This window comes from Artemia sp. Qi Xiang Cuo, chromosome 15 (assembly GCF_049724085.1).
Source record: "Artemia sp. Qi Xiang Cuo chromosome 15, ASM4972408v1, whole genome shotgun sequence".
Lineage (NCBI taxonomy): Eukaryota > Metazoa > Arthropoda > Branchiopoda > Anostraca > Artemiidae > Artemia > Artemia sp. Qi Xiang Cuo.
The window spans coordinates 16,021,594-16,040,581 of record NC_142808.1 but is presented as its reverse complement, the minus strand read 5'-3'; the positions used below and the strand labels follow the sequence as shown (position 1 = coordinate 16,040,581).

The following is an 18,988-nucleotide window of genomic DNA, read 5'->3' as shown; positions in this document are numbered from 1 at the left end:
AGCCCAAATTTTCAAAATTTCCATGACGCGTGCTTTTAATTAAAATTAAGGGGGTTAACCACTGACTTTTCTTTGTTTGGAGATTTTCTTATCTATCACTGAAAAAAAAACAAAACATATAAGACATAAACAACAAATAAAGCTACCTTCTTAACCATTTTTCCGGTTACCCAAAACCTAGAACCAGGTTGTCTTAAGGGGCAGTCCAGGTTCCAGGAATAATATTTGCACTAAATCCCAAACATGGAAGCAGCGGAGACAGATCCACTGTTATTACAGAAACAGTAGTTTTTAACAAAAGAATATTTTAAACATCAAGGCATTATGATACAGAGTTGAACTAAGTACAAAGAGCAATGGTTTAATGAGGGTGACAATCTCCCCCTGATTTAGGAAGATTTTTACTTTATTTTGAAAAGAAAATACACCTAAGTCAAACCCTATTCTTCAAGCATTGTAACACAAAAATTTAACAGTAGTGTAAAGAGTAGGGGTTGAAGGGGAGGAGTGAGCAACAGCTCCCTCATAATTATGAAGCAGCTGTATTATGATAATATGTATTGTCATATTATGATAACCCTGAATGTTATTTTACATTAAGCTGAAATTTATTAAACCACCTCTCTTGAAATCATGAAAAAAGGGCTCAATATTATGCAAACATCTGCTACCGCGTCCGGGATAACCGACGAACAACCAATATTGAATGATGATGATGCGATTTTATATACTACTGCCTCCGGGATAACCAACGAAACTACCGCGTCCGGGGCAACCGACGATCCTAGGCCTAGGATGACCCCCACCCGGGGTGAAAATCCACACGGTTGTTCTATTCCAACAAAAAAAAACCTACACTTTGGTACGCTAAACATCCGAACACTTGCCAAACTGGGAAAACTAGATCTTACTCTTAGAGAACTACAGAGGTACAATTGGGATGTTATCGGCCTCTCTGAGACTCACCTCCCCCGAACGAGTGAGGAAAACCTCTTTGGAGCCTCCTTCTTGTTGTCTGGCCGCAAGGACGGAGTTCATTGACAAGCTGCAGGATTCTTCGTATCACCAACTGCCATAAAATCTCTAATCTCTTTCACCCCAGTCTCAGAAAAAATAGCCGTCTTAAGATTGGAGGGAACTGCCAAGAATATCATTGTCTTCCAAGTCTGTGCCCCAAACTCCACCAAAAGTGAGGAAGAATGCGATGAATTCTATTTCACACTACAAAGCGTCATTGACCAAATCCATAAGAAAGACGTACTGATTGCCATGGGGGACTTTAATGCTACAGTAGGTACGGATAATACCGGTCGGTCTGACATAATGGGGACTTTTGGTCACGGAAAACTCAATGCGAGAGGCGAACGATTGCTCCACTTCTTTCGAGAAAATGAGTTATTTGTCACGAACACAATGTTCAAACACCGCCATCGACGTAGTGACCTGGAGATCCCCAGACGGTAAAACCGAGAACATGATCGATTATATGCTGATATCGAAGCGCTGGAAGTCCTCCGTACTAGACACAGTAGCATTACCTGGAGCAGACTTCGACGCTGACCACACTCTCCTGATGTCAAGGTTCAAGCTGAGAATGAGAAAATTGTAAAAAGCAACAAAAATCCCAAGATTCCGGGTGGATCGGGTGGATCTACTGCGAGATTCCACTCTACCTGAAAAATTCCCAGATATCCTGGACAATCATTCTCCCTTGACCGCCACTAATGAGATAGACTCCCTGACCGAGCAGGCCACATCAGCAATAATAGAGACAGCGAAGAACGTCCTCGGACAAAAAACTCCCGATGAAAAACCATAGATCACAGATGAGATCATTGCGCTATGCGAGGATAAGCGACTTTTTTGCAATACATCCAACCACCACAGCCGGGATACTTACAAGCTCCTCAAGGGAAGAGTAGAGCGAGAGATCAGAAAGGCACTACGTAGCCAGCTGCGGAAGAAATGCGAAGACTGCGAAGTACTGTTCAAGAAGGGGAACAGCGGAGCAGTTTTCAGAATGGTAGAGGAGTTAAGCCGAAAAAAAGCCGCAAACGCCAGTGATCATGGACAGAGACAGAAATGAGATTAGCGATTCAAAGATGAAACATGAAAGATAGAAAGAATACTTCAACGATAAATTGAATCCCCAAGTAGCTAAAGATCCTGAAATACTAACCCGCTTCCCTATAAACAACCAAGAACTCAGACCACCACCCCCAAACAAGTCAGAAACCAAGTCAGCAATCAAGTCGCTTAAACATGGAAAAGCCCCTGGTCCAGACGGAGTCACCACTGAACTCATTAACGTCGGATTGGATGATATAACTGATCTGTACCATGCCATTGTATCTGCGGTGTGGGGAAACCGAACACATATCCCGTCAATGGTGCACGGCTGCCATTGTACCCATTCATAAAAAGGAGTCAAAGAAAGAGTGCGGAAACTACCGTCCGATAAGCCTCACGAGCCACCAGACACGCGTCCTGACAAAAGTCCTGCTCCGACGCACACAAGCAATAACTGCCTTTTCCATTAGAGAATATCAGGCCGGCTTCCGCCCTGGGAGATCAACAATCGATCAGATATGTGTCGTTCGAGAGCTCATGGAACGATACATTGAATTCGACAAAGAACTCTACCAACTATTCGTTGATTTCCATCAGGCATTTGACCTGATATGGAGCGAAGAACTCTGGCATATCCTTCTTCACTACAGGACCCCTTTTGAGGTAGTCCAAATAATCAAGAGTCAGTGCGACCATTTCCGAGCCCAAGTAATAACTGCTGATGGGTTGTCAGAAGAATTCACAACTTCGTCAGGAGTTCTCCAGAGTTGCATCTTATCACCACATCTTTTCAACCTCTTTCTAAATGCCGTTCTGTCACTGAGGCAGTCGGAATATGGCGCAACAATAGGAGGGCTGCTAATAGACAAATCTTGATTACGCTGATGATATTGAAACTAATCTGATTATCACTATAGGCGGGAGACAGGTTGAAACGGTTGACCACTTCCCGTACCTTGGTAGCCAAGTCTCCTCAGATAATTTCCATAGCTCTAAGTAGCTTCCGAAGACAAGCCAACCTCTGGAAAAGTATCCACCTATCCAACAAACTCAAGTTGCGCCTATTCAACAGATTAGTAATCCCCATAGTTATCTATGGATGCAAAACATGGACTCTGAAAACCGAAGACGAGAAAAACATTGCTAGAATCAAATACACTGACCGAATCACAAATGTAGAAGTACATCAAAGGCTCCAGTCCACTTAAACCATTCTCACTAAAATCAAGAAACAACAATTGCGCTGCTTCGGCCGCACCAAGCAAATGGAGCCGGGTCACCTCCCGAAAATCGCCCTCGAAGGATCCCTTTATGGCCTTCGTCCACGAGGCAGACCACTAAAACGATGGATGGAGAACTTCCACTTCGACAACGTCAAGATAGCCCAGTTATCACGTATCGCACCAGACAGAGCAATGTACCGAGCCCTTACGCATGAGCTAGCAAGAGGAGTGGTCCCAAAACGTCCCACGAGGATGGCCAGGACCTAAGTAAGTGAAGTAAGTAAGAAATTTATTATGACGCAGAGTTTAATTAAGATACAGTGTTCTTCTTTTACAAGGGAATAAAGGGTACCACTATAATTTTAAATAAGCAGAATAATGAGGGAGGAAGCCATCCCCTCAACCAAGTTCCACCCAACCTTTAACATTTGAAGAGTGAGTGTAAAAGAAGCAACACGATTAGGAGTTAAATTTTTGAATTAAAGTACTTTGAGAACAAAAGGGCTTATTAGCATTTGTTAGAAATGACAAAATGTTTACTTAAAATTTCTTGAAAGGAAATCAGCAAGTAACACACTGCCATCTATTTATTGCGTGACATTGCCATCTATTTATTGCTGACGTTGCCAGCTATTTATTGCGTGACATTGCCATCTATTTATTACACTCTAAAATACGCTCAAGTGAAATACTAGTACAGATTTCAACTTAAAGAGCAATCGTTAAAGAGGGTGAGATTCACACCTCATATCAAGGATAACTTATGCGTAATTAAGGCAATTAATAAATAGCAATTATTATTGTTCTTTTTGTTTAGGTATATTAATGCATCTTTGACAACAAAGTAAAGAGAGTAAATCCATAATAACATTAGCTAGACTAGTTCCATAAAATTTGTTTTTATTGGTATTTATTTTTATCATGATATTTTTCACAGTATCTTTAAGATATTTTTTTAAAAGCAAATTGCAATTAAATACAAAATTACAAAGGGGCAAATATACAAACCTATTGAATTGGTCCAAATGTCACCACCTCCCACCCCCTTCTAATAAAAAATGTTAAATTGTGCCATAAAAATGCACGTTTTGTGTTCTGGCGAAACTTGACGTAAAACTTATAAATGAGAAAAAAAAACACTCATACAATTTCTGCAAGGTATACAAAGATCAAGCCGAATCTATGGATAAATCTAAATTACACAGGTTAAGAAATAATGTATTTTGACGTAAAAAAATATATATAATATTTAATAAATTGTAAATATACAATCTGAATATTTCTGGTGAAGACTGCTCTGAATCTGATTTAGCTTTTATAGACTAGTTGCAATATTTTAAATCCACACGTACAAAACAAAGAAAAACAGGATATAACAAATGAAAAATGGTGAGAAAAAACGAGAATTTTGTCAGCCAGAAGCAAACTATGAAAACGAAAACAAGTAGATATTTTTTTTTTATTATAAATAATAATAAATAATAAGAATAATCAATCTTATTATTTTTGTAAAAAGGCAGTAACCAGCCTTTAAAAAGACAGATTACTGCCTTTTTAAAGGGCTACTGCCTTTTAAAAAGGCAGTAGCCCTTTCCATTTCCAATCGGATGAGCCCTTTTCGAAGTTTCTACGACAACTCCTTCAATGCGAAGTGCCCTGGTCCAAAATAAAACAAAATAATAAAATATATAAAATCTATTAGATTTTAGATTTCGTCAAAATCTAACTTTTGACGACTAATTTTGTCTTTGTTTTTTTTTTCTGAGCACTGAGCATGACTTAGTGGAGGTTCTTGTCGAAATATCTACTTGTTTTCATTTTCATAGTTTGCTACTGGCTGACATAATCCTCATTTTTTCTCACCTATTTGATTTTATTTTTCATTTATTATATCCTATATTATTTATTATATTTACATTTATTATATTTATTATATCCGTCAGGTATGGAGAGAACTTACACAATAAAAAATCTTATTTTTCTCAATAGTAAATTAAATAATAAAAAATAATATTGCAATTTTTCTTAATAGTAAAACAAATTCTTAATAATTAGAGATATTAAAGAACCAAAAGAAAAATCCGTAAAAAAATCCCAGTTTCCAGGTGTGAATAGACTGAAGAATAGAACCAGGGCTAAGATGTTTTCATTTTGATGCTCTTGCTAATTTAAGATTTTATGTTAGGGTTTTGTCATCTCTTCATTTGGTAGCATGTTTTCTTCTCTTTTTGAGCCATTGTGGCGATCTCTGGATTTCGTCAACTAATTTATTTTTGACAATTATTTTGACAAAGGAATGCTTGTCATTCTGATATTGTTGATTTGGCTATGATAGGAATTTTTGAAATAAATATCTATCTATCTAATTTATACTTTGAAATGTGAAGTTTTTTCCTTTCTGAACAGACATAAAAACTACATACAAATATGAATCGTTAAGGAAAAACTTATCAAGTTTATCTTGAAGTATCCACCTTGATACAATGTATATGGAGGATTTCTCTTTCTGAACCGTTTTGGTGATATCTGGATTTCGTCAAGTAACTTATATTTTGAAATGTGAAGTTTTTTTTTCTGAACAGACATAAAGACTACTTACAAATATGAATCGTTAAGGAAAAACTTATCAAGTTTATCTTGAAGTATCCACCTTGATAAAATGTATATGAAGAATTTCTATTTCTGAACCGTTTTGATGATATCTGGATTTCGTAAACTAATTTATATTTTAAAATGTGAAGTTTTTTTTCTAAAAAACTTTTTTTTATAAAAATACTATACCGATTCAACCGGTTCAATCGGCTCAAGGTAATGCAACAAGAACCGGCTTGACAAGAAAAACGTATCAAATTTACCTTGAAGTATCCACCTTGATACAATGTATCAGGAGGACCAAATATGGCAACGTCCCATTCAAACATATTCTCTTCATTCATTTTTACTCGGAAACCTTCAACCGGTTCTTCTTGCAGGCTCCTATATTCCAGCTGCAAGGCTCTTGAAGCACTGCTGCTTGCCTCCATTTTCTTTCCCTGAAATTAAAGTTGATACTCAAACACTAAATATTAACAGTTACAATTCAAGGCTTACATTGTGTTTGTCACTGCCATTAGTACTTTTTTTTGCTTTTTCTATTTGTTTGTTTTTTAAAAATTCATCTTGGATCTGTAACAGACCAATACAAAAAATAATCTTACCAAGTTTCCTTCCCAAAGGTTTGGCTAGATTAGTATAAGAAAGGATCCACTCAGTATTTCAAGCATGATGTTTCTTGAACTGTATATGATTTTATTTTTCTATTATTGTGACTTATTTTGCAAGATTAAAATATAAGAGGATAGTTAAGATAACAGACATCCTGTCTTTTGTATAGTGATTAAATAAAATAAAAAAAACAAGTTTTTTTTAACTTAAAGTAAGGAGCGACACAAAACTTAAAACGAACATAAATTATTCCGTATATGAAAGGGGCTGTCCCCTCCTCAATGCCTCGCTCTTTACGCTAAATTTTTCTTATTGTTTTAAAAAATAAAGTTGTGTTACAGAGTCAAACTTTAGCGTTAAGAGCGAGGCATTGAGGAGGGGATAGCCCCTTTCATATACAGAATAATTTCTGTTCATTTTAAGTTTTAATGTCGCTCCTTACTCTCAGTTAAAAAAAACATGTTTTTTTTATTTAATTTCTGAAAGTTTTTGAATTAATGCAGCTTTGATTTTGGCTCACCGCACATGAATAATTAAAACAAAATTTGCATATTAATTTTACTTTTTTTGGCTAAATGGCTTTCTCGAAATTTTGATCTGACGTAACTTGCGAATTAACTTACGTAACGAACTTTTATATTCATATGTTTTAATTACGTCTATTAGGGAGCTTACCCCCTAGTCAATACCTCGTTCTCTACGCTAAAGTTCGAATTTTGTTCGAATCACAAACCCCTGAATTACAAAGGCCGGTTAATTAGAATAGATAGCTCTTTTGAAAGTACTAAAAAAAACTTTTGCAAAAAGGGCGAGGTATTGACTAGGGGGCGAAAAAAACCCCTCATATACGTTATAATTTCTGTTCGTTTTAAGTTTTAATGTTGCTCTTTACTTTCAGTTGAAAAAAACTTGTTTTTAATATATTTAATTTCTGATCGTTTTTTAAATAATACTGGGAAATCCGGCGTCCCCTTCATAGAAATGTCCCTTCCCCCAAAGAAACATCCTCCATGGAAAGATCCTCCCCCGTAACCCCTCCTCCGACCCCCCCACCAGAAAAAAATCCCTCCTGAAACGTCTGTATACTTCCCAACAACCAATACTATATGTAAACAATAGGCACAGCTCATAGTTTGTAGCCATTTCCCCCGGGACTGTGGGGGATTAAGTCATCGTCCTATATATTATTTGTTTAATTTCTGACTATATTAATTCAACTGACTGCCTCAAAATATGTATTGGGTTACTTTGGGAAGACATCAGCGTGTGATGGGGCCTAGTAACCATCTAATTTTTTTGGTCGCTTAAAAAAGGCACTAGATCTTTTAATTTCCATCCAAATGATCCCTCTTATGATATTCTAGGACTACTGGATCGATACTATCACCCCTGGAGAAAAAAACAAACAAACAAAAACAAACAAACAAACACGCATCTGTGATCTTTCTTCTGACAAAAAATACAAAATTCCACATTTTTGCAGATAGGAGCTTGAAACTTCTATAGTAGGGTTCTCTGATACACCGAATCTGATGGTGTGATTTTCATTAAGGTTCTATGTCTTTTAGGCGGTGTTTCCCCTTTTTTTCGAAAATAAGGCAAATTTTCTCAGGCGCGTAACTTGATGGGTAAGACTAAACTTATGTATTTGAAATCAGCAGAAAAATCTAATTCCATTGATGTACGTATTTATGAGTATCAAAATTCCGGTTTTTAGAGTTTCAATTACTTTTGACCCGGGTTGCTTCTTACTTACAGTTCGTTACCACGAACTGTTTGATTAGTTAACTGAAATATATTATTGGACTTTGTTAGATGTGTTTTCTTCATTTTCATTTTGTTTTCACATAACATTTGTGTTTATTTTCTTTTTTCTCAATAATCCTTTTTCTGTCTATTTAAACTAAGTTTTGCTGTTTTTTTCTTGCTGATAAGAGGCTTCTGGATGAGACAATGAAACATTTGGATCTTTATTATTAAGTTTTTTCTTTAAGATTTTTAAGTTTAAGTTTCTATTTTTTTGAAGCTCTTTAAAGTTATTTAATATTATTATTAACAAGAAGTTTTTTAAGGTACAGGATTATGAAAAAATAAATCCTAAAAGCATAGGGAAACATAATTAATTGGTTAATTTGTACTAGTTATATTAATGTATATTAAATAAGCTGTGAAGCAATAATTTTTGTCCGTTTTAAGTTTCAAGTTTGCTCTTTACTTCCCTTGGAAAAACTTTGTTAAAATTAATCTTTATTCGATCTTGATCAAAAGTTGATGTAGAAACAACGCTGCCATAATTTTTTTTATTTATACGGAATAATGTATGTTCGTTTTATGTTTTAATGTTACTTCTTAGTTTCAGTTGAAAACTTATTTTTAATATAATTTCTAATTATCACCAATGTAGGGCAGATAAGACATCTCCAAAAAATACTGCAAACAAACTTAACAGCTAAGAAAAACTTTCAGTCTACAACATAAAGTTCATTATCCATACTTCACAAAACAATACATGTTTTTCAGAAACGCAAGTTTTTTGATGAGCAAAAAACTGTTTTTACTCTGCCGACTTTGCCTGAGAAAGCCATAATGAAGACAGGGCCTTATAAATCACCTACTGACTAGCAAAAACTAGAAGGCTTCTGTAACAAAATAAAACTGTTTAAGGGCTAATATAAAAGCTTATATTTATACTTAACCACTTTTTATAAATTTGACTTGAAAGCACATTCCCACAAAGTGCACTTTCGGTTGTTTCCCTAAGTTTTTAAATGAAACAAGTGCCTTTTCCAATGAAATGACCCAAAAAAGGTGATTTCAAAACCTAGGAAAGAGCAAAAACTAAGGGGGCAAGATACGTCCCTTTCCCTCAATTACTGCTGTTAGAACTAGCACACAGGCTTCATCACAGAGTAAAGTTTGAACGTTCATTTCAAAACTGTTGATCAATCGAGCTTAATTGTTGGTAGTTGTTCAGCTGAAAAGTTTTAGTTTTAGTTAATTTGTTTTTGCAACAATCTTAAACTTTTAATATGACTAGACGATTTATGAAACTTACTAAGAGCGCCTGGAAGGGGGGGGGGGGGTGAATTTGAGGGGATCTTATAAACCTCTAGTTAAGAGCTTTGGACCATAATTATTGCAATGGTACCATTTTATGCTTCCAAACTCTTCCACATACAAAGTGGTACCAAAAGTGCCGTTTTTAGTGTTATATGGCACTTTTGGATGGTAAATTGATAAAAAAGCACATGGATATGAGTAATTGGTTGAAAATCTGCCTTCCCGGGATATGCATTAAAAAACGAGTGCATCGTACTCACAAAAATAGTGGATTATCTGAAAAGTAATCATAAGAAGGGACAAACATGATGGAAAAAAAATCCAAGCTGGAATCGCATGAACGCATGACAATCTAATTTGAAGTCCAGCGCTGTACTGACAGAACCACGCCTCTAATAATGTAATTTAATATATTGGTGTTTGCAGGACTTTAATTTTGTGGTGGCACTAGCAGGCTACCATAACATCATTGACAGACCTTTTGTAACTAATATAAAAGATTTTGCTAATATCTACATCTTTCATATAAATTCCACCTTCATCATGTTCAAAAAGGTAATAAAAACGACAGTTTTGGTATTGTATCTCAAGTGGAAAAGCTGGGGCTATTAGGCAAGAAGAATTTATAAAAGTGATGTTTAATTGCTCATTTGAAAGCTATTGCTCACATATACATGATTTTTTTTTATCAATTCGACCCTTTGTAAGTGCGATATAGCACTGAAAACAACACTTTTGGTGCCATTTCTTAAGTGGAAAAGCTTTGAAGTACAAAACAGGTATCATTGTAATAGTTAGGTTCCAGAACCCATAACTGGAGGTTCACAAGGACCCCTCCTTTACACTCCCCTCCCAGCCCCCTTAGTAAGTTTCGTAAATTGTCTGTTCATCAGTAACCCACTGAAACATTAGCAGGCTACCACACTGTTGTAGATAGATGTCTAATGGCTCAATTATAAGCTATTGCTTATATTTACAAGGTTTCTAAAAATTCTACCATCTACTAGATTTCACAGCTTTTAATGTTAACTAGTTTCTGAGGAAATTTTGCAATTAACTCTTTGTCATGGTTGAAGCATTAGCTACAACCTAGTAAAGAGCAAACCACAGCGCATACTAACTAAGAGTTAAAAAATGTTAAAACAGTCGTTTTTTCTTCTTTATTCCAGGCCTAGCGGGTTACTAGAACATCATAGAGAGATGCTTAAGAGCTCATTCAAAAACTATTTTACATATGTACGTGGTTTATATAAATTCCGCTGTCTGCAAGTGCCATAAAGCACAAAAAAGGCATTTTTTATGCCGTTTCTCAAGGGGTGGGGCTAGCGGGCTACCAGAACATCTTAGATAGATTTTTGATAGCTCATATTACGTTCTTCCAATAAATTCCACCATCTGCAAGTTTCAAGTAGCACTAAAAACGGCACTTTTGGTGCCATGTCTCAAGTGGAAAAGCTAGGGCGAGTGGGTTACTAGAACATTTTAGAGTGATGTTAAATGGCTCATTTGAAAACTTTTGCTCTTATATCTACATGCTTTTTTTTATCTACATCTACGTGCTTTTTATCAATTCTATCATTTGTAAGTGAGATATAGCACTGAAAACAACATTTTTGGTGCCACTTCTTAATTGGAAAATCTTGGAATTTATTATTATTATAATAATATTATTATTACTATTATAATATAACTATCATTAAGGTTTGCAAGAACACCTCCTGCAAATTCCTCCTCCCGTCCCCCTTAATATTGAGAAAACACCATAGAGGACAGTTGGTACTCTGACTAAACACTCACTATGGATGATGCCAAAGAGATACTCATAACTAGCTTGAAGGATATTGCTGAGCTTCTCAACAAGCAATTTGCATCAGTTTTTACCAGTCAACCAGATGGCCCTCTTCCTCATAAGCTACCCTGACACCCCTAAGCCAATCCCACCTATTCAACTCTCCCTTCCAGCTGTCCAAATGCAACATTAAGCACTAGATGTCATCAAGTTTACCAGTACTGATAATATGGATCCAAGACCACTGAAGGAGCTTGCCAAAAGAAATTGCACAACCACTGTGTAATATGTTCCAACTGTTGCTTGATTCAAGAAAGGTCACCCAAATATTCAAGAAAGGTCACAGTAAAGCAAAAACTACAGACTTATCAGTCTTACTTCAAACAGTGGCTAAAATCCATGAGCAGATTGTGAATCCTGAAATACTAACATGTCTCTTTCCCAATTAAATCCTGTCCCCAAACTAGCATGGCTTTCAACCAGGGAAATTGGTTGAGGCCAATCTCCTACAGACATACAGCACTGTAACACATCACTGGGATAAATGAATCCCTGTGGAATTGATTTTAATAGACCTGGCTAAGGCCTTTGAGAAGATGCTTCACTACTAGCTCAGATTGAAACTTATGGCAGCAGGTATCCACACAGACATAGTGAATTAGGTCATGGGCTTTCTGAATCGTCAGACTCTTCTCAGCCAACAGTAACAAGACTTTCACAAGAGCATATGATATTGTAGGTAGAGTCTCTCTAGTCACCATTTTGGATCCTACCATATTCCTCATATACATCAATGGTATGGTGAATGGAATACAAAACAACATAATTTTCCCATGCTGATGATTCCAAACTGTTTGGACCTGCAAATGAATAAAGCCTGTAGTGTAACATTCTTAAAATCCAAACTTGGGCCCAAGATTGGCCACTTGGGTTCAACATGTCAAAGTGCAGTGTCCTTTGCTTTGGTAGCAACAGCCCATCACCAGTACAAAATGTTGGATCCCCATTCACTGTCAAACTCAGTACTTAAGACAAGTACAGAAAAAAGAGATACAGGAGTACTGATAGATGAACAACTTAAGTTCCATGGCCACTAGCAACAAGCAGTGTCAGGAGCAACTTCAAGCCTCAGTCTCCTCAAATGCACCATAACTAGCTCCAACTACAAAATCTTTTTAAGAGTATATAATTCCAAACAGTCAAACCTGTTTGGAATTTTGGTGGATGTCCTACCCCTCTTTTTAATAAAATGATACTAGTCTGATCAAGGGAGTTCAGAGATGCACCACAAAGTGCCTAGCTGGCCTAAATGACATCCCTTACAACAAGAAGCTGGAGCTGCCAACATTTGTTTTCAGATGCCAGCCTACAAGTACAATGCACAACCAAATAGCCTCCTCTGTACCAAACATTCAAGCCAGTAACATACAAGAGGCCACTCACACAATCTATCATAACATCCTATCAATGCACAAATGAAGAAAAATTTTTTCTCTGAGTGTTATCAACAATTGGGAATACTCTTCAAGCCAAAACAGTGATTGTATCCACAGCTACATCCTGTACTAAACCAGACTCGATAAGGAATGGAATCACAAGTTATGGAAACATGAGTGGCACTAATACCACTTGTCATACACAACCATCTTGTATACTGTATCCGAAGTTGCTGTTGTGCAGTGGTGTCAGCTTTGAATCACTACAGAATTGTTATCAAGGGCCATACCTACCTTGTGGTCACTCTTACCAATTGGGCTTAAATTGCATCTCTCCAGCAGACCTCACTTACAGCAAGTCACTGGACCCTAACATGGTGATAAATAAATACTTTATAAGAAATTTTTTTTTTTAAATCATGTCTTGCAAATGGACTAATAAGGGGAAAATAATTTTTTTGGCAATGAATTAAGGTAAAGCAAAGCTGTAAACAAATTTTGATCAAAATCAGATGAGAGGAAAGGGTTGAAATAAGCATCTCAAATTTTGGCCTCAGACATATAGACAGAGGAAGCAAGTTAAGTAAAGCATGGTAAAAAATTTACCATCTTCAACAAAGAGAACAACAGATCCATTGTGGACCATCACTTAGCTCCAAACTGTAAACTTAGGTAATGGTTCTAAGGGAACTTGTATCTCTTAAAGCTGTTACATCTTCTGGTCCTAACTGCATTCATTCTTGTAGCCTACATAAATGTCAAGCAGCACAACAGCAGTCTTTTCTCAAAAAATTTCTTTACTATTCAGCTTATCACTGAGTCTTTCTAGACTACCACTGGACTTGAAAACTGCCCACCTAATCCTCATATTCAGAAAGGACCAAGCTGAAAACTATCAACCTATAAGCATGACACCCATGTGTAATAAGATAGTCAATGTCCCCATGTTCCCAAAACATTCAATAAATCTCCAAAGAAAAAAGAGGCAATCTCTTTAGTAATAATTGAGCAATATCTTAAATGTTGTTATTGGCAATGAACTGAAATTCAGTACCCATGCTGAAAAGTCTGCTGCTAGTACTAGTTCAGCTCTGGGGCTGATCAAGCATACCCTTTCCATTTGTTGCCATAAAGTCATTAATGTACTATATCAAGGACAAATACAACCCAAGCTTGAATGTCTCTAGCCTCTCTGCATTTTAAAATAAGTATTAAAGTTCTGGCCATTTTAATAGTTTAAAACCTAGCATGCAGGAACTATCTTACCAAGCAACTATCTTACCTTGTTGGTAGGAGAAAATAGCAATGGGTTTTTGGACCACCCCTTTTTACTACAGTAAGAGCAAAACTTTTAACCTGTGTGTCTTTTTACTACAGCAAAAGGAGATGTTGGTAGGAGAGCATAGCAAGATCAGCTATGTTGATACTCCTAACACTTGTGTATAGAAGAAAAAAGGGTGATACCATTCTAACCTACAAGCAAATGAAGTCTAACACTGCTTCAGGATTATTTTTTGTTCTTGATCCAACCACCAGAGTTCATTGTCTGAAACTTTTAAGCAGTTTACCATAACCAGGGTCCTCACACAATAGCTTTTACACAAAGATTTTCCCTGATTAGAACCAACTCTCTGATGGTATATTCAGTAGGCTTACTGGTTATATTGACATTTTCAATTATAGTCCAGATGCTGAGTTGTCATCTAAATCAAAACTTAACTACTGATGATCCAACTGCATATGATCACTAAACAACACCATAAACAACTTGTCAGTCCCTAATTCTGGAGCTTCAAAAGGAAAAATCTTTAGATTGCACCATTTTTCAATTGAAGGTAGGCTAATAGCCTAGGAATTATATTTTCAAAACCAAAGTCAATGAAAAAAAGATTGAAAATTCTTGGATATATTTTATGCCTTGGATTCATTCCTGAAAGTTTTATTTTCCTAACTTGCCTAGGCCTTTCCAAGGTAGGCTTATAAATAGTGAGCTCCTGCACTAGAACTTTAACAAAATAAGGAAAAAGCAGAAATAGGGTTAAAAACCAGTATCCAATTGAGCAAAGTTATTTAAAGCTCAAACCCTCACATCTGGTTACCAAAGAAGAATTGAGAAGAACTGTATATATTAATGAATAGCTAAAAATCCTAAGCTATGTATCAATATGGTTATTATTGCAATTATTTAGGATCAAACAATTAAAATTATTAGTTTATTGACTTACCTACAAGGATCCCTTTTTGGAAATACTATTTATCCTATTTTGATGTATATATCCTTTTAGTGTTTCAGTTTTATTCACATATTAACAGAAAGCTGATTCTAGAAATGTAATTTTTGTTGCTTGATATTTATTTTATAAATCACAAATATTAAATATAATCTTTCTTTTTAATTGCTTTTCAAAACAGAAACCACATTTTTAATTGATGCTGACAAATTATTGGTGAAAATTTGTCCTAGAAGGCGGAGTTCTTGTTACTGCCCTCACATTGTATCATGCTATAGTAAAATAGGGGTGGTCCAAAAAGCCATTGCTATTTTTCTGGAATTCCAAAGAAAAGTGGTCTTACCAAAAAGAGCTCTTTTACCCTATAGCTTGGAAATACCTTCTCAGAATATATTTTAGACCCTGACTAAAATATATTTCAGGCCATCTAACTCCACTGCTGGTAATTTTGTTGTTGTTCATATTATTGACTTATGAATAAAGTAAACATACCACTTGATGCCTTTTTTTATGCTCTTTCCAAATATAGTGATAATTTTTGTTGGAAAGGCATCAACTTTCTCAGAGACCAACCCTCCTTGATTTGGTATTCTTTAGGAATAAAGAACAGCTACAAAGCATAAGTTACCATCCCCCTTTAGGCAAAAGTGACCACCTTGTCATCAAAGTCAATTTAGCCTTACACAAGATAACAAACAATTATATCAAGACTTGCACCAACTATGCAGCAATCAAAGGAGAGTTGAGTGGCATGGAAGGGGGTCTTTCCTTCAAGGGGAGGTAAACCAATAGTGGATCAGATTCCAAGAAGAGCTTACAATGCTCCAGAAAAATCACACATCTACCAAACTTGTGTCAAAGCCCAAGACACTCCCACATATGACCCCTCAGATACATAGAGAACAAAACTGAAAAAGCCAATACTGGAACAAGTACCATAAAATTAATCACGATAGGAAAGATAATCACTATGAAATGTTTGCAAAGGCTCAAAATAAACTACAAAATCTCACTAAACAACTATATTCAAACTTTGAGTCCAAGCTTGTGGATGATAGCAAGAGAAACCCCAAAAGGTTCTGGAACTACATATCCAGCAAAGTTCATAGTGGACCTTTAATAAAGAAACTGAAGAAATCCGATGTCTTGAAAACTACTGACCTAGGAAAAATTGCTAAATTACTCAACAAACAATTTGCTTCATTGTTTACCAATAAACCTGATGGTCCTCTCCCCCACACAGTTACAGGCGCCACCTCATCAGGCACGCTGCATATCTACTGAACCTTATGCCACCTATCATGATTACTCCAGGGTCTGTCACAAAGCAACTTGAAGTGCTAGATGTTAATAAGTCAGTAGGGTCAGATAACATTCACCCAAGGCTCCTAAAAGAACTGGCTAATGAGATATCAACTCCATTATGTCAAATATTTCAGAAGTCCCTTGACTCAAAGACTGTGCCTTTGGATTGAAAAAGCTCTTACATTACACCAATATTCAAGAAAGGTGACAAGACAAATGCAGAGAATTATTGGCCAATCAGCTTAACTTCAGCTGTAGCAAGAACCCTGGAATGCATTGTGAATGCCAAAATTCTAACACATCTTCTGTCCAACAGTATACTGTCACCAACCAGACCAGCAAAGCTTCCTTCCCAGAAAGTCAGTTGACACCAACTTACTTGAAACCTACAATATCATCACTGACCTTCTGGAGAAGGGATTACCTGTTGACCTTATTTTGCTTGACCTCACCAAAGCATTTGACAAGGTGCCCAACAGACACCTTAGGGCCAAATTATTGGCAGTTGGCATCCACAATGATGTAGTAGAATGGGTCTGACCAAGACTGACCAATTTCCTGACTGACCAAGAGCAGCAGGTCTGACTTCACCAATAATGGCAATAAAGTATTATCCAAACCATGTGATGTTGTCAGTGGAGTTCCTCAGGGTACCATCCTAGGCCCCACCCTCTTCCTCATTACACAAAGGAAGCCACAAATAATATCATGCTTGATGCTGATGACTAAGCTTTTTGGACCAGCCATTCAACAAAGCCTGCAATCAGACCTCCAGAGAATCCAGAAGTGGACCAGTCAATGGCTGCTTAAGTTTGAAATGAATAAATACAGTGTCCTCCATTTTGGCAACAACAATCCTCATCACGAGTTTAGCATGTGTTATCAAAAGTTGCAGTCTGATATACAGCTACAAACCAGTCATGAAGAACAGGATTTGGAGTACTTGTTGATGAGCAGCTGAAGTTCCATGGGCATTGGCAACAAGTTGTCTTGAAAGCTAATTTGAGTCTAGGCCTCCTGAAATGCACTATCACCAGCTGCTCCTGTACTGTCTTCCTGAGACTTTACAAGGCTATTGTTAGGCCATTCTTGGACTTTGGAACATGTCTATCCTGCCTCTCCTACAAGCATGACACCAGAATAACTGAAGGAATTCAAAGACATGCCACCAAATGCATCACAGGTCTGCAAAATATGGCGTGTGATAAGAGACTAAAGCACGTAAAACTACCAATGCTTGCCTTCAGACATTGCAGATGTGATATGATGCTGACCTACAAATATAATAGTCAACCAAAAAATACTCTCCTCACAAAACATACAGGCAACACACAACTAGAGGACACTCACAGAAGATAGAAAAGCAAAGAGTGAAGACCAGAATACACCAAAACTTTTTTACCAAGTGTATTTCCAACAACTTGAACAACCTTCAAGACAAAACTGTACCTGCACCCACTAATGCCTCCTTCAAGTCAAAACATGACAAAGACTGGAACAACAAGTCATGGAAATATAAAGGGGACACTTTATCTATCTAAGCTGCCAACTAATGCAACATCACTGAGCCCATTTCACAGTGACATTCCAAATTAACATAATTGATGCAGAGCAGATCCAGCATGGGCCTTATTTTGCTCTAAAGTGTGAATTAAGGTAAAATGAATTTTACCCCCACCCCTATATATACCAATTCAGTGTATATATTTGCACATTAGGGGGAGTTTAACTTACCTCTCATTTACATAATAAATAAAATTTAGGCTAATTCCACCCCCCTAATATGCAAATAGCCTATATAGGCCTACCCTGAATTGGTATTTATAGGGGTGGGGGTAAAATTAATTTCTGACAAAAATATTTATTATATTTGGAAAGAGCATAAAAAAAAGCATTGAGTGGTATGTTTACTTCATTTGTAAGTCAATAATATGAATAACATAAAATTTACCCCACTGCTTTCCAAGATAACCAGTAGCCTAGATAGCCTAGCAAGAGTGCCCTGAACTAGAACTTCACCAGAATCTGAAACCTCTCTGAACCTGAAGTCCCCAAAAGAAGAAAACCCCTCACCCTAGCTAACTTGAGATTTCTTCTGTGTTGTTGTTTTCCTAAACAAAACTTGTTTAATCACAAAGGCTTACCTGTAATACCAGCCTGAGCTGAAAAATGCTCAATTAGGCTTAGCTTCTTTATCTTCAAGACAGTCAATCCAATTTCGAACGTAGGCTAATTCAACTTTCACTGAGTTATCAAGTAGCCTAAACCTCTAAACTGAACAATAAACATAAATCCTGATACCTAACGCAATAGAAATAATTCAAGTTCGTAATTTCGTCGTTTCCTCATCAACAATGCCATCTAGGGTTTTGGTTTTAGTTGAATAGTTTGCCATTTACATTTTTTAGATTTTATCGCTAGTGTGCTGTTTTTTGCTGAGTTATGTTTAAATTTTCCGAATTCTTTTTGGGTTTTCTAATCAATCATATTGAAAAATTTTGTTGAAAGTTTAGAAAAAAAATTATTTTTTGCTTGGCCAGCAGAAATGGAGAAATTTGACATTTATACTGTCTGAAAAAATTGAGTATGTTAAAAAAATACGAGTTACATAAGGAATAAAGTGTATATAGTAGTATTTTGTGTATTGGGGATTTTTAACATGTATTCTCG

The 18,988-nt window shown here is 36.4% G+C and overlaps 1 protein-coding gene across 1 annotated transcript in view; it reads right to left on the bottom strand.

Annotated features, from left to right (window-relative positions):
- LOC148943381 (ubiquitin-conjugating enzyme E2 R2) overlaps window positions 1–18,632 on the bottom strand; it is a 32,781-nt gene extending 14,149 nt beyond the window's left edge. Inside the window, exons 1-2 of the mRNA XM_089101857.1 lie at window positions 18,463–18,632; window positions 6,149–6,325 (exon numbers count right to left, since the gene is read on the bottom strand). Coding sequence (XP_088957983.1) covers window positions 6,149–6,316 — 168 coding nt within the window. The 5' untranslated portion in view covers window positions 6,317–6,325; window positions 18,463–18,632. The remainder of the gene's footprint in view (window positions 1–6,148; window positions 6,326–18,462) is intronic.
- Between the last annotated feature and the right edge of the window lie 356 nt (window positions 18,633–18,988).